This window comes from Pongo abelii, chromosome X (assembly GCF_028885655.2).
Source record: "Pongo abelii isolate AG06213 chromosome X, NHGRI_mPonAbe1-v2.0_pri, whole genome shotgun sequence".
NCBI classification, from domain to species: domain Eukaryota; kingdom Metazoa; phylum Chordata; class Mammalia; order Primates; family Hominidae; genus Pongo; species Pongo abelii.
Genome location: NC_072008.2, coordinates 15,724,833 through 15,737,717, shown reverse-complemented (window position 1 = coordinate 15,737,717; position 12,885 = coordinate 15,724,833). Strand labels below are relative to the sequence as shown.

Genomic DNA, 12,885 nt, shown 5'->3' with positions numbered 1-12,885 from the left:
AAAAAAGAGTGCTAAAGAAAATTAGAGGTATTCTGTTCGCAGGCCAGTTCATCAATTTGTTATTTTATTATTGACTCAATGAGTAATGATTGTTATAACAGCCAGCATTTATTGAGAACTTATCTTACTTTCTAGCTGGGGCTCTTCTAAGCACCTTACTCCTATCAAATCATTTAGCCATCATAACAACGCTTTGAGGAAGGTAGTAGTACAGGTATTCGTATTCCCACTGAATGGATGAGAAAACTGAGGTTCAAAGAAATTAAGTAACATGCTCAATATTTCAAGTCAGCAAGTGGCAGAAGTAAGATTTGAGCCCAGGCAGTCTGAGTGCAGAATACACTGCCTCTACTAGTGTGCAGGGTTGGCCATCCCAGTATCCTCTAATAGCAGGTACCATGCTGAGTGCTGGGATGTAATGGTGATTAAGGCTTGTCCTTACGCTTGTGGAGCTTATAGTAGTAGTAGAATTGGTCATCTATTAAATATTCAGTAAACCAAATGCAAATGTGCAATCTTGACAAGTATTTCGGGAAGAAGTACAAGGGCACTTGGGCTTTGTCAGGGGCCATAATACCTGGCACTTACTGTGACGTCTGAAGCATGAGTTGAAGTGAACCAGGAAATGAAAGAAGGAAAGGCAGAGGGAACAGCATGTGCAAGGGCTTATCACAGGAAGGATCTTGGTGAGAGTAAAGGTTAGAAAGAGGGCAGAAATATCTAGAATTGGGGCAGTGAGGAGGAACATGGCAGGTGATGAGCTTAGAGAGGAGCAGGCAGGCCAAGGAATGTGTGGGCTGTGTTAGGGAGTTTCATTTTGAGATGTAGGGAGTGTTCAAGAGCATCAAATGCTGTTGAGAGGCCAAGCCAGAAGGTGACTGAAAAATGCTCATTGTGTTAGACAATATGGAGGTCAATGGTGATTTTAGAAAGAGCTCTTTTCGTGGGGTGGAGGAGCTGGAAGGCAGATAGTGGGGAGTTAAAAAATAAATGAGTGGTGAACATGTTGAAACAGATGTGTGGACAACTCCTGGGAGAATTTTGGCTGTGAAGGGCTGGAAAGAGATAGAAGTGGTAGAAGAAAGGAAGACTGAGTAAAATGATTTGTTTTTGCTGTTGCAAAACAACAGCTCTTTGCTATGGCTTTAATGAGAAAGTCTTGAGCTTGGTTAAAAGACAATGAACAGACTCCAGTCAGAGTTAAATACACAGAATGGAGGGGAACTGATATTGTTTACATCTGAGAATGGCAGAGGAGAAGTGTTCCTAATATAAGTGACGGAAATGGCCTCTGATAGGCATAGTTCTGTCTGGCACTTCAGGAGAGGAGGCGGCTAAGACATGTGTCTATGGAGGAAGTGTTGTATCTTGATGTCAGGAGGATGGGAGAGTTGAAATTGATGAGATGTATCTATAAATTATGAAGCAAAACCATTTACTGAGAGTGAGGTTTGAGGGAAAACATTGGAAAAAATGGTTAAAAAAAAAAAGCATTGACCATCAGTTCTCTCTCTAGAGAGAGGTTTGAAATAGTTATGTGACCCATGAGAAAGAGAACTGATGGTGAAAACTTAGGGATTCCCAGGCAATTTGGGGGTAGGTCATCATGAATTTAGAGTTAAACCAACTAACCCTGTTCTGTAATTTTCTCTGGTTATGCCAATTACTTACCTAAAATGTGGGGTTAGCCATGGCTTGAGTGTTCTTAGATGTGTGCAAAAAGCAAGGTAAGCTGGGGCATGTAAGGTCCTGGCACATGTTATTGAAATGAGGAACCAAGGAATCTGAACTGATAGATAAATATATGCAATTAATTTGTACCATTTGGTCTGTGAAGCCACACGTGGGATATAAAGATGTGTTCAATTTCACATTGAGCACCTATTATGTGTCAAGTGTACGCACAACAGGTAGGTAAGCTGCTACGGACGTTCTTATATGTGTATTTTTCGTATGCCTTCTTTTTTGGGGGTATTTACCCTGGAGTAGATTAATGGATCATAAAGTATACAGATGTTTAGCTTTAGTAACTCTTACCTTATCCTCTCTTAAGTTGTACATTTTCTCATTAATATATGTGCTCAATTCCTTTTATAAGTGGAGGCTCTCTCTTTGAAGTGTTTGAATGCCCTGGGAGAAATACACTACGTCCAATGCACAAGCTTTCAATCCTTTCACACTTGCCCAAGATAAGTTGGTTCCACTGGCAGGATACCCAACCCAATCTAGAACTGCATCAGTCCTGTTCTGATCTAAATAGCTTGGGCCTTTGTTCTGTGACCAAAATTGGACTCCTACCCAGCCAGCTTATGCTCTCGTTTTTGAGATGAACAAATGGAAGAACAGGAGATCAGGTCAAGTTGTCCCCAAGATCTGAAAAGCAACTGAAATTCATGTCCCAGGGAGAGCTGGCTAACATCTTTATTTTCATTTTCTGCACTGAGCTTATTATTCTCATTTGTTCCTGAGCAGGCTTATTCCTTGTGTCTGCATTCTGTTAATAAGCCTTCCCTGTCTGAATAGTGTTTCTGCACTATTTTTAATCAGACCCATTTCTTCTTCATGTTTTATTCATTTATTATTAGGTTAGATCATAGCTACTCTTATTCTGAATAAAATTAATTTCGGAAAAAAATGCATTATCAAAAACAAAGAGCTATGCCACCAATCAGTTACTTTTAAACTTTCATAGTATAATATCAAATGAAAAGTTCACATCAAAAGATTGAAGGAGCACTTCAAATAAGACCTAAAGTTGACATTAAAATGCAGTATTTAACATTTGCATGTGAGAAAAGTGATTTTTCCATTTCCATTCTTTTGTTGTTGTTGTTGTTGTTGTTGGAGACAGGGTCTCACTCTGTCATCCAGGCTGGAGTGCAGTGGCATGATCTTGGCTTACTGCAACCTCCACTTCCCAGGTTCAAGCAATCTTCCTGCCTTAGCCTCCTGGGTAGCTGGGACTACAGGTGCATGCCACCACGCCCGGCTGATTTTTTTTTTTTTTTTGGTAGAGATGGGGTTTCACTATGTTGCCCAGGCTAGTCTTGAGCTCCTGGGCTCAAGTGATCCACCCATCTTGGCCTCCCAAAGTGTTACAGGCTTGAGCCACCACTCCTGTCCCCCTTTTCTGTTCTTTATGGTAACATCTTACAGCAGAGTTACATAAGGTAGGACTGAAGAAGAAAATGGTGAAGTGGAAGAAGCAACTGAAGAAAGTTTAAGGTTCTATGTTACAGAGGCCAAGGCAGGAGGATCACTTAAGGCCACACATTTGAGACCAGCCTGGACAGCATAGCAAGACCCCATCCCTCCTCCCTTCCAAAAAAAGAATATGCTATGAAAATATTTAGGAGAAAGGAAAAAGTATAGCACAGTCATAAACCTTACCCAGAGAAGGTAACTGAGTAATACATTTTTTGTTGTTATTATTTAGGAGTCATTTATTTTTACTTACTATCCTCCCTGCCACCAAAGAGGAGAAAGGCCGTAATGGTAAAATATGTTTCCCCATCCCAGAGTGAAACCCCAATCCTGAAAATGTCCTTGTGATATACCAATCCCCCACCCTCACCAACTTCTTCCCCTCAGCTTTTGCTACTTTCTCCCTTCCTGCTTCTGCTTTAGTTGCTACCCTCCTTGGTGGTCCTTAAACAGCTCAGTTTCTTTTTGCCTCAGGCTTTTTGCATTTACTGCATTAAGGAGCAGAGTGAGTCAAATATACTATATTAATTTGCTAGGGTTGCCATAACAGAGTAACACAGACTGGGTGCCTTACACAACGGAAATTTATTTTCTCTCAGTTCTGGAAGTCAAGATGTCATAGGGTTGGTTCCTTCCGAGGGCTGTGAAGGAAGGATCTGTTCCAGGCCTCTCTCTTTGGCCTGTATGTAGATGGCCGTCTTCTCCCTGTGTCTTCATATCATCTTCCCTCTGTGTCCAGATTTCCTCTTCTAAGGACACCAATCATAGTGGATTAGGGCCCACTCCAACAACTTCATTTTAACTTAATCATCACTGCAAAGACCCTGTCTCCAAATAGAGTTAAATTCTGAGGTATTGCAAGTTAGGACTTCAACATGAAATTTTTTTGGTGAGGACAAAATTCAGCCCATAATATGCACGCACACACACTAAAGTTTCTGGCTAAGAAAATTTTTTTAAAATTGTACTGATGTTAATAAAGGCAACTGGGAGGGAGTTTATGAGGGAAAAGAGAAAGGGAGGAAGGAAATGAAAATGGACTATGTATGGCCAGGATGAAATGTCCAAATGCCCTATTTGTTGGCTGGCTACCGATGCTGCAGGTTCTTAGGAAGATAGTGCAACAGGAGACACACCAAACTTAGAATGTCCAAGAAACCCTACCCCAAACATGGGGATATAATTTATCATGGTCTCCAGTATCTAATATATGAGAAACGTGTGTGTGTGTGTGTGTGTGTGTGTGTGTGTGGAGAGAGAGAGAGAGAGAGGGAGAGCCACTGTGGGTACAAGTAGAACCAATGGACCATATTTTCCCCCATACACTTTGTTTTCCTTCTTTTTCAGTATGCCTGGGATACCAATGAAGAATACCTCTTCAAAGCGATGGTAGCTTTCTCCATGAGAAAAGTTCCCAACAGAGAAGCAACAGAGTAAGCAAATAATGAGAAATCTTAACTGATTATTTACAGTATTATTTGAGATAGTGCATTATTTCAAACCTTGATCTTGAGAATAATTTATTAAGCTAATTTTTCAAAGGGATTCACATTTTTATTAAACTTAAAAATAACTTTTATAATCTAACTCATCTTACAGTTTATATCATGTTCCAACAATGCTCTTTGTTTAATAGATAATATGAAGATAAATATCCCTCAAAATTGCAGCTATATATTCTAAGCTTTCTACATTTCTATTGTGTGTGTATATATATATGTATATATAATTTTCTTGCAGATAGATACCACAGAATTTTACTCTTATTTTGAAAATAACCTAAGTGTGTATAAGTTCTTTCCACTCTTGGTATTTATCATAGTACCTTGTTTATTTTCTTAAAAGCACTTAATATGACTTTTAATAGTTTTATATTTTTTGTCTATTCTTCTGGAGGAATGTTGTCTATGATGTTTCCTTCTTTCTCTATTTGTGATGAGGGTAACCTTCCTGGTCTTTCTCTATTCCCTTCTTCACTCCTCCCTTGAGAGGTAAAATGACTTATGTGATTGGTGAGCTGGAAGGAGAACCTGGGCATGGGTTCCTTTCTCCTTGTGAGGTAGCCGTCCCCAAATGATAGCAGACATCTCTCATGCAACTCCCTAGCTAAGTACAGAACCAGGCCCTGCATGCACAGGTGCATACACCCTAAGGTTGTACTTGCTGTTTGCAGCTGAGGAGCATTTAGTAGGTGCCATTTTATATGAAGGGTTAAATATCTTGTGTGTTACTCCAGTACAGGACAATACCTGCCTCAGTTATGCTCTACTTGAGATAATGGAGGTGAATATATTTCATTTCAGGATTTTTTTTTAATTAGGAAGAAAATTTGCCTGCTGATTAAAGTCATATCCTCCAACCTAGCCTTTTATTTTGGTCTCCCATCTGTACAATCTTTTTGTCTTAATTCTATAATAATTCAAGGCCCAGTATAGATGATTACTATTAATTGGTCTCCCTCACATCCACAATATCTGATGCATGGGATATGAATATAAAGAATGAAACAGAAGAGTGGAATTTGAGGGAGCAAAATGAACACATACACATTTGTGTATACACACGTATATTTTAAATATATGTTTTAAAATAATATATTAACGTGATTCAAAAAATGAAAAGAAGGTATATAATAAAACAAAACTTTGCCCTAAGTTCTACTCCTGTTTTATAGATCTTAAAATTATATATATTGTATTTCATGCCATTAAACTGCAGCATTCTTTCACAATTATTTATAATAACTTTTTTCAATAAAAATAAGGTGATTACATTACAAAAAATTGAACAGGAAAAAAATAAGAAGAAAAGCCACTGGTTATCTCACAATGGTAACCCTTTAAATATTCTCTTTGTATTTTCTTCTAGCCCTTCTTGTAAGCAAGTTTTATACATTGCTGTGTTCATGGCACTATTAGTTACTTTAAATGATCACATTTCACCTAGTACATGACTAAGTTAAATTAAGTGTTTCCATTCTTAGGAAAATTTAATTTAAGTATATAACATTTCAGATTGATTTTTGGGAGTTTACCTTTAAAATATCTTCCTTCAGAATCTGGATCATTGTAGGAGTCTATGAATATCTGATCTGGTTTATTTGAAAGGTTGTTTGACTTACAATTGGGCACTGGGGCTGGGTGCAGTGGCTCACGCCTCCAATCCCAAAACTTTGGGAGGCCGAGGCAGGCAGATCACTTGAGCCCAGGAGTTCGAGACCAGCCTGGGCAACATGCGCAACATGGCAAAACCTTGTTTCTACAAAAAATGCAAAAATTAGCTGGGCATGGTGGCACACACCTATAGTCCCAGCTATTCAGGAGGCTGAGATCACTTGAGCCCAGGAGTTTGAGGCTGCAGTGAACTATGATGGTGCCACTGCATTCCAGCCTGGGTGACAGAGTGAGACTGTCTCAAAAAAAAAAAAAAAAAAAAAAAAAAAATTGGGTACACTGGATATATATCGGGTTGGTGAAAAAGTAATTGTGGTTTTTGCCATTGCAAGTAATGGCACCTTCAACAAAAGTAGAAGCTTTTGTTGCCAGTGTCAGTTGTAAAAATCAAAACTGCAAAACTGGACTGAGGGTCAGTACACATTTTTCTGTAAAGAGTCAGGCAGTATGAGTCCTGGTGATACAGCTATCAAGGGGATGATTTGACGAGCGAGATGTGTTTAAGATGCAATTCAGCTGCTGGCCTGGATTCCACATGCACTGCCATATTGGAAGCTGCACGCCTACATGAAGAGCTATGGGAAAGGACACCACATAATGCAAGATTGGATTGAAAATAGCTTTGCGGAGAGGCTGCTTCTCTCCAGTGTGGCAGGTGGATGGAAGATACCAGTAGCCACCTTCCAGAAATCTTTTGGTGCCAATGTGGGCAGACTGAAGGAGTGTGGCAAATATTCCTTTCCAGGATAGCTTCAGGATCCAAGTTTTGGGGACTGGCTGTTTATTGTCTCCCCCCGCCCACCATTGTTTATCCACTAATATTGCAGAAAACTGTAAAGCACAAAAATAAACTAAATCACATGAATTAAAAACAAAGATATTCAAGTAATTAACAGAATAATATAGTCTCACTTTCATCCCACCTTTTACCCAGGGTGATATCTACAACATCTCTTATATCAAATTTGGTCACCACCAATGATACAGAGCTCATTGTCTCCTGAGCATGCCTCTTCCTGTCTGGAAACGTACAATTGGCATATACTTACAGTAGAAGCTTGCGTGGCTATGAAAAAGGAAATGATGTCTTGTTGGAGAGCTGATCTAGTCCAGTTACCATCACCGCAGGCAGGCAGTGGAAGAGAAACCAGGGATTCCCTAAGGGGATCAGAGAGGCTGAGGGTGTGGGCTTGCAGAGAGGGCTGTGGCATTTCCACTCCCCTAGGACTTGAACAGGGCTGGGAATGGGTTCCTGTGCAGATTCCCCAGTGTAGCCAGCCAGGCTGTTGACAACTGAGTTCATGCTGATGAGTTGGCCCCCATTCCTTACGAGTGATGATGTGTTTGGAGTGATATTCTTGTTTGCATCCCTACCTACCTGAAGTCAGGTAGAGAAGTGCTCATAGAGGATACAGTTGTCTGTAAGAAGGGAGACTAGCATATTATTTTCTGGAGGGATGCTCCCCAACTTGCAGACATTCTCAGGACCCCGTCAAGTTGCCACTAGAGTAGCAGTAGCTGGAGTTCTAGAGAATATGATGGTGTCCCTAGCCACTGAGAGTGTATCTGGAACAGAAACTGGTGGCTACCTCTTAGCCGGAGAAGTCTCATGGTGGAAGGCTGGCTTGAGTGCCTGTGACTGGGGAGAGAGAGAGCAGTTTTCTGAGCAGTCTGCACTTGAATATATTCCTGGGGCCAAGCAGAGGCTTTGGAAGGGAACAGGATAGAGTTACTGCCTATTGGGCCCATGTCCCTAAGTGAGACAGAGCAAGGCAAGGCAGCAGAGTGAGGCTGGAGGTGTATACCCCTGGAGGCAGAGCCGAGGTGGGGTGGAGGAAATCAGTCAGAGCGTGTCACCCATGTCAGGGGAAGATGCAGTGTAGAGGTCCCTGGAGGGGCCCTTGAAGGCCCCACAGGAGCATTTTGAGTGGAGAGCATCTGGACGCCCACTACCACAGAAGACCCCTCACAGCGGGGGAACCACAAGGACCCTGATCCAGGAAGAAGAATTTGGCCTTTCCTTATCTATCTGACGCCCCCATCATCTTGCTTTCCTGTCCCTAAGCGAGGAGAATGAAGCATGTTGGAGGGGAGCACAGGCAGGGAAGGAGTAGGGAGTGGAGCCCGGAGGAAATGGCTGGAGCCCGCCACTCAGGTCCCTGCTCTGGCCAGAACTGCTGGAAGGAGAGCAGCTGTATGTGAGAGGCAGGAAGGCAGTTTTGGTTAGACTGGCCTGGATGCCTTAGCGGCCGGAAGTGACAGGAAAGCCACACCATCTGCCCCAGATGCTGTCAAGAAGCGAGGAAGAAGGAGCTGACAGAGTGCCCAAAGGGAACAGTGTGAGCAACATCAACCTCTTCCTTCACTGCTGTCCATGAGGCCAGCCCGTGGAACTACACTGCTGTGGCTGGAGCCACAGGATTAAGTGACCTCTACTGAAAGCCTGCTACGTGCTGACCACTGAGATTCGAATGAGGACTAAGACCAGGTCCCACACTGCACCAGGTCCACACCCAGGAACCTAGCCCTGGTAGACATTGTAGAAAGATAGATCAAATGTGACAGAAACAAGACAACTCTTTCAAAATCATCATTCACAATTTCTGATATTAAATGCTTTTTTTGCTATTGCTGTATTTTTTTAGGAGCAGAATGGGAGATAGATGGAAAAATGAAGTTAAGAGAAAGCTCTGGTTTCATTAGTTGAGGTTACTTGAGGTTTTCCTGGAACTTGGATTGAAGATGGCAACCAAGTGTTTTCAACTGTTTAAAATATGATTTAGGCCAGATTTACTAAAACAGTTTCACAGAAATTTTAAAATGTTGAAAAGAATTTCTAAGGAAGCTATAATCTAATCCAAAGTTTAGTCTAATTCCCAGGTCAACTGGAAACTTAATATGCCTAGTTTACTCAAACATCAACTTTTAGATAATTTATCATTTTTAGCAAGAAAGGTAAAGTCTAACTCAGGCAAGGCTTTCTCTTTCTGAGTTAAATGGTGTAGGACATATAATGAATTTCTCCCTCTGCCTAATTATTCAAGGATAAGTCTTGTGATCTAAAAAGGAACAACGTGCTGTTGTATCCACGGTAAGGGGATTAACGGTCTTGTGCTTGTAAAACAGCAGCCCAGCGCCTATTTAGTCCTTTTGATTTCCATAAACAAGAGCCAGATTCTTACCACTCTTTGGAGGCAGTTGGCCCTGTCTGGCGCCATTGATGAAAAATGGCAGTGGAGCCAATTCTTAGAGAAACCTTCAGACCAGGGCTTTCCACACTTGAGGAAAAGGAGTAAACATTTTTACCTCTTTTTCATGATTTGCTGAAAGAAGTCACTTATGTATGAATTAATATAATTTCTTGGTAAAAACAATTGGTCAAAATGATTATTAAAGTGAATTCAAATAATTCCATCAGCTCACTGGCTGCTCTGAAAAGCCATATTTGCATTGTTTCTGGGTTTGGCTTCCAGCTTGCTGCAGCCACACCTGCCCTTCTCGGACTCTGCATTATTGCCAGTCCCCAAACTCTTGGTTTCTTTTTAGTCCACTGCATTGGTCACTGGTGTGCACCACCATGTCAGATGCAACTGTGGACACCAGCTCCAAGATCATCACCAAAGTCTTAAAGGAGAAGAAAGAAGTTGTGGAGGAGGCAGAGAAGGGAAGAGATGGTCCTGGTAATGGGAACACTAATGAGGAAAATGGGAAACAGGAAGCTGACAATGAGGTAGAAGAAGAATAGGAAGAATATGGGGAGGAAAAGGAGGAGGAAGAAGGTGATGGTGAGGAAGAGGATGAAGATGAAGATGTGGCAGCTGAGGATTCTATGGGCAAATGGGCAGTTGAAGATGCTGAGGATGACAACGTTGATACCAAGAAGCAGAAGACTGATGAGGATGACTAGACAGCAAAAAAGAAAAAGTTAAATTTAAAAAAAGAAAAAAGAAAAGGCCACCGTGATCCATTCACTCTTCACCCTGTTTCAGAATCTAAGTGTAGTCATCTTGAATTAGAGAGGCCTGCCGGGCAACACCACCTTCATGTGACAAGCACTCTTCACCACCCAACCCAAACCACAAGAATTTTCAACAGGGGAGGAAAAAAAAAGAACTCAAACTTCCAAAGCTCAGCTTTTTTCCTTAAAAGTACTTTAAGAAAAAAATTTGTTCATATTTTTTATTTACATTGTTTATTTTATTTTATTTTTTTGAGATGGAGTCTCGCTCTGTCACCCAGGATGGAGTGCAGTGGCGCCATCTTGGCTCACTGCAACCTCCACCTCCTTGGTTAATGTAATTCTCCTGCCTCAGTCTCCCGAGTAGCAAGGATTACAGGTGCCTGCCACAACGCCTGGCTGATTTTTGTATTTTTAGTACAGACGGGGTTTCACCATGTTGGCCAGGCTGTCTCGAACTCCTGACCTCAGGTGATCTGCCCGCCTCAGCTTCAAGAGTCCTGGGATTACAGGCGTGAGCCACTGCACCCGGCAATATTTTTTATTTTCATTGTGTATTTTTGTACATATTGTTAGGGGTCAGCCATTTTTAATGCTTTCAAATGATCAAACCAGCCTTCAGAGCTTTCTCTGTCTTACTTCTGACTTTACTTGTGGTGTGACCATGTTCATGATACAGTTCAAAGAAAAAACAAACCTTGAAGAAAAGCAAAAACAACAACAACAACAAAAAAATCTTATTCCGAGTGTTCCAGTATCTTTTTTTATGTATGAACTTAGCGGTACTATAAGTTTGTATGAGATGGTTAAAAAGGCCAAAGGTAAAAGGTTTCTCACTCCCCTCCCTGCCTTTTTTTTGGTCTGTGAAGTTGCTGTTTATTTTTTTGGCCTCTTTGACATATGTGTGAAACAATATGATGAACAATAAATTGGAATTTTGTTTCGCTGAGTTGCTCTAACAACAACAAAAAATAATTCCATTGGACTCATTCATATTTAAAATCTTGAAAATGTAGGATTTTTATTTAGTTGTGCTAATGGCATTTCAGTTTATTTATGACATCAAAACATGCTTTAAAAAGACATGTTTAGCTCAAGAAATGCTTGTTAGTTGATCAATTTTTCATTCTGTACGAATCTTGGAGGACATTCAATGTAGTCACATTTGGAAGAAAGGCCATGGAGAAGTCACATTAGTTGCACATAATCTATAACTGGAAGAAATTTGTATCCTTTGGTTCCTTAATACATAAATTACAGAACTATGTGCAGTCATTCTTCATGTTACTTCCTTTCTAGCACCAACTTTCTGCCCTCACATTTACAGTTCTTCTTGGCTACTTTCATCTACAGTATATTCAGGATTCTTCTTTTACCATAGAGTTCTGTGTGCTGTTTTGTTGTCTGAGTATTTGTAGATGAGTAGACAAAGTTTCTGGAAAGTAATCTCCTTCCTTCCCTGCCTCTCTTTTCTGTTATTACAGCCCTGGACCAATTTACTTCCTCAGTTTGTCTCTCTGGGAATAATGTCAGAAGCACTGAGATGTTAACCTTCTTTCATCGATCCGTTTTTCCCCCCAATCACTTACTGAATCCACGTGGGCAAAGCTTCAGGAATATGGGGGCTTACAGCACAGGACAGACTTGGGCCTCATGTCCTCATGTCGTAGGGCACAGAGAAATCTGCTGCAAATGGACAAAATATTTGATAATCTCCCTAGTGACCCTGCAACTGATCAAATTAAAACAGGTGCTCTTTGCTTGGAGATCATGAAGTTCAAATCAGGGCAGGGATTAGAGACCCTCCTGACAAAGAATGCAGACAAGCCATGTGAAATCTAGAAGCTCTTTGTCCTCCCCATGTCCTGGGTCTATTCTCACACAGGGCATGGAACTAGGTGCAAATTCTGTCACGGTGGGGGTTACTGGCTTCCACTTTGGTATTTAATGCTCTGGTGGGCTCAAGACTCGGGTCTTGGTTTTCAAGAGTCTTAGCATCACTAAATTCCTGCATGGGATGGGGCACGGAATCTAAAGGCCGCTGTAGTAGGAACTCTTTTCCTAACCATATCCCTAACCATATTGGCTAACCAAGGTTAGCTCTTAGTAAATAGTTGTGAGTGAATGAAGCATGTTTAACATCCTGGCTCTTAAACCAGAGGCCTGTCTATTGAGGTGCAGTGGACACAAGAAGACCGTGTCCCCCCATCCCCCCAATTTCTTTCTCTTTTTAACCTCAGTCCCACAGGAGGATGCTCCCATGGTGGATTTGGCACACAATGGCCAGAGTAGAAGCAGCTCCCTGTTGCCTGGGTGTTAGCTCTTGTTGGACCTCGGTTTCTTACTCTTGGGGAGGCCAAGACATCAGTTAGTTTCTGAAAGCATCATCCAAGCAAGTAGGAAGTGCCAGCCCAGAGTGTGTCTCCATCTTCATATACAGCCTTTGCTGCCTTCAGAGCAGGGCTAGGCTTTCCCCTGGCCCCCTTCCCACAACATTGCTACTGTGGGAAGTGGGCTTATTAATTCCTAGTTCAACTGCATGTATGTGAA

General features: G+C 41.4%; 1 protein-coding gene and 1 pseudogene across 1 annotated transcript in view; both read left to right on the top strand.

The window, feature by feature from the left end:
* CLTRN (collectrin, amino acid transport regulator) overlaps positions 1-12,885 on the top strand; it is a 37,698-nt gene that overhangs the window by 1,573 nt on the left and 23,240 nt on the right. Inside the window, exon 3 of the mRNA XM_002831415.4 lies at positions 4,552-4,637. Coding sequence (XP_002831461.1) covers positions 4,552-4,637 — 86 coding nt within the window. The remainder of the gene's footprint in view (positions 1-4,551; positions 4,638-12,885) is intronic.
* LOC100434513 (prothymosin alpha-like) lies at positions 9,903-10,284 on the top strand (annotated as a pseudogene).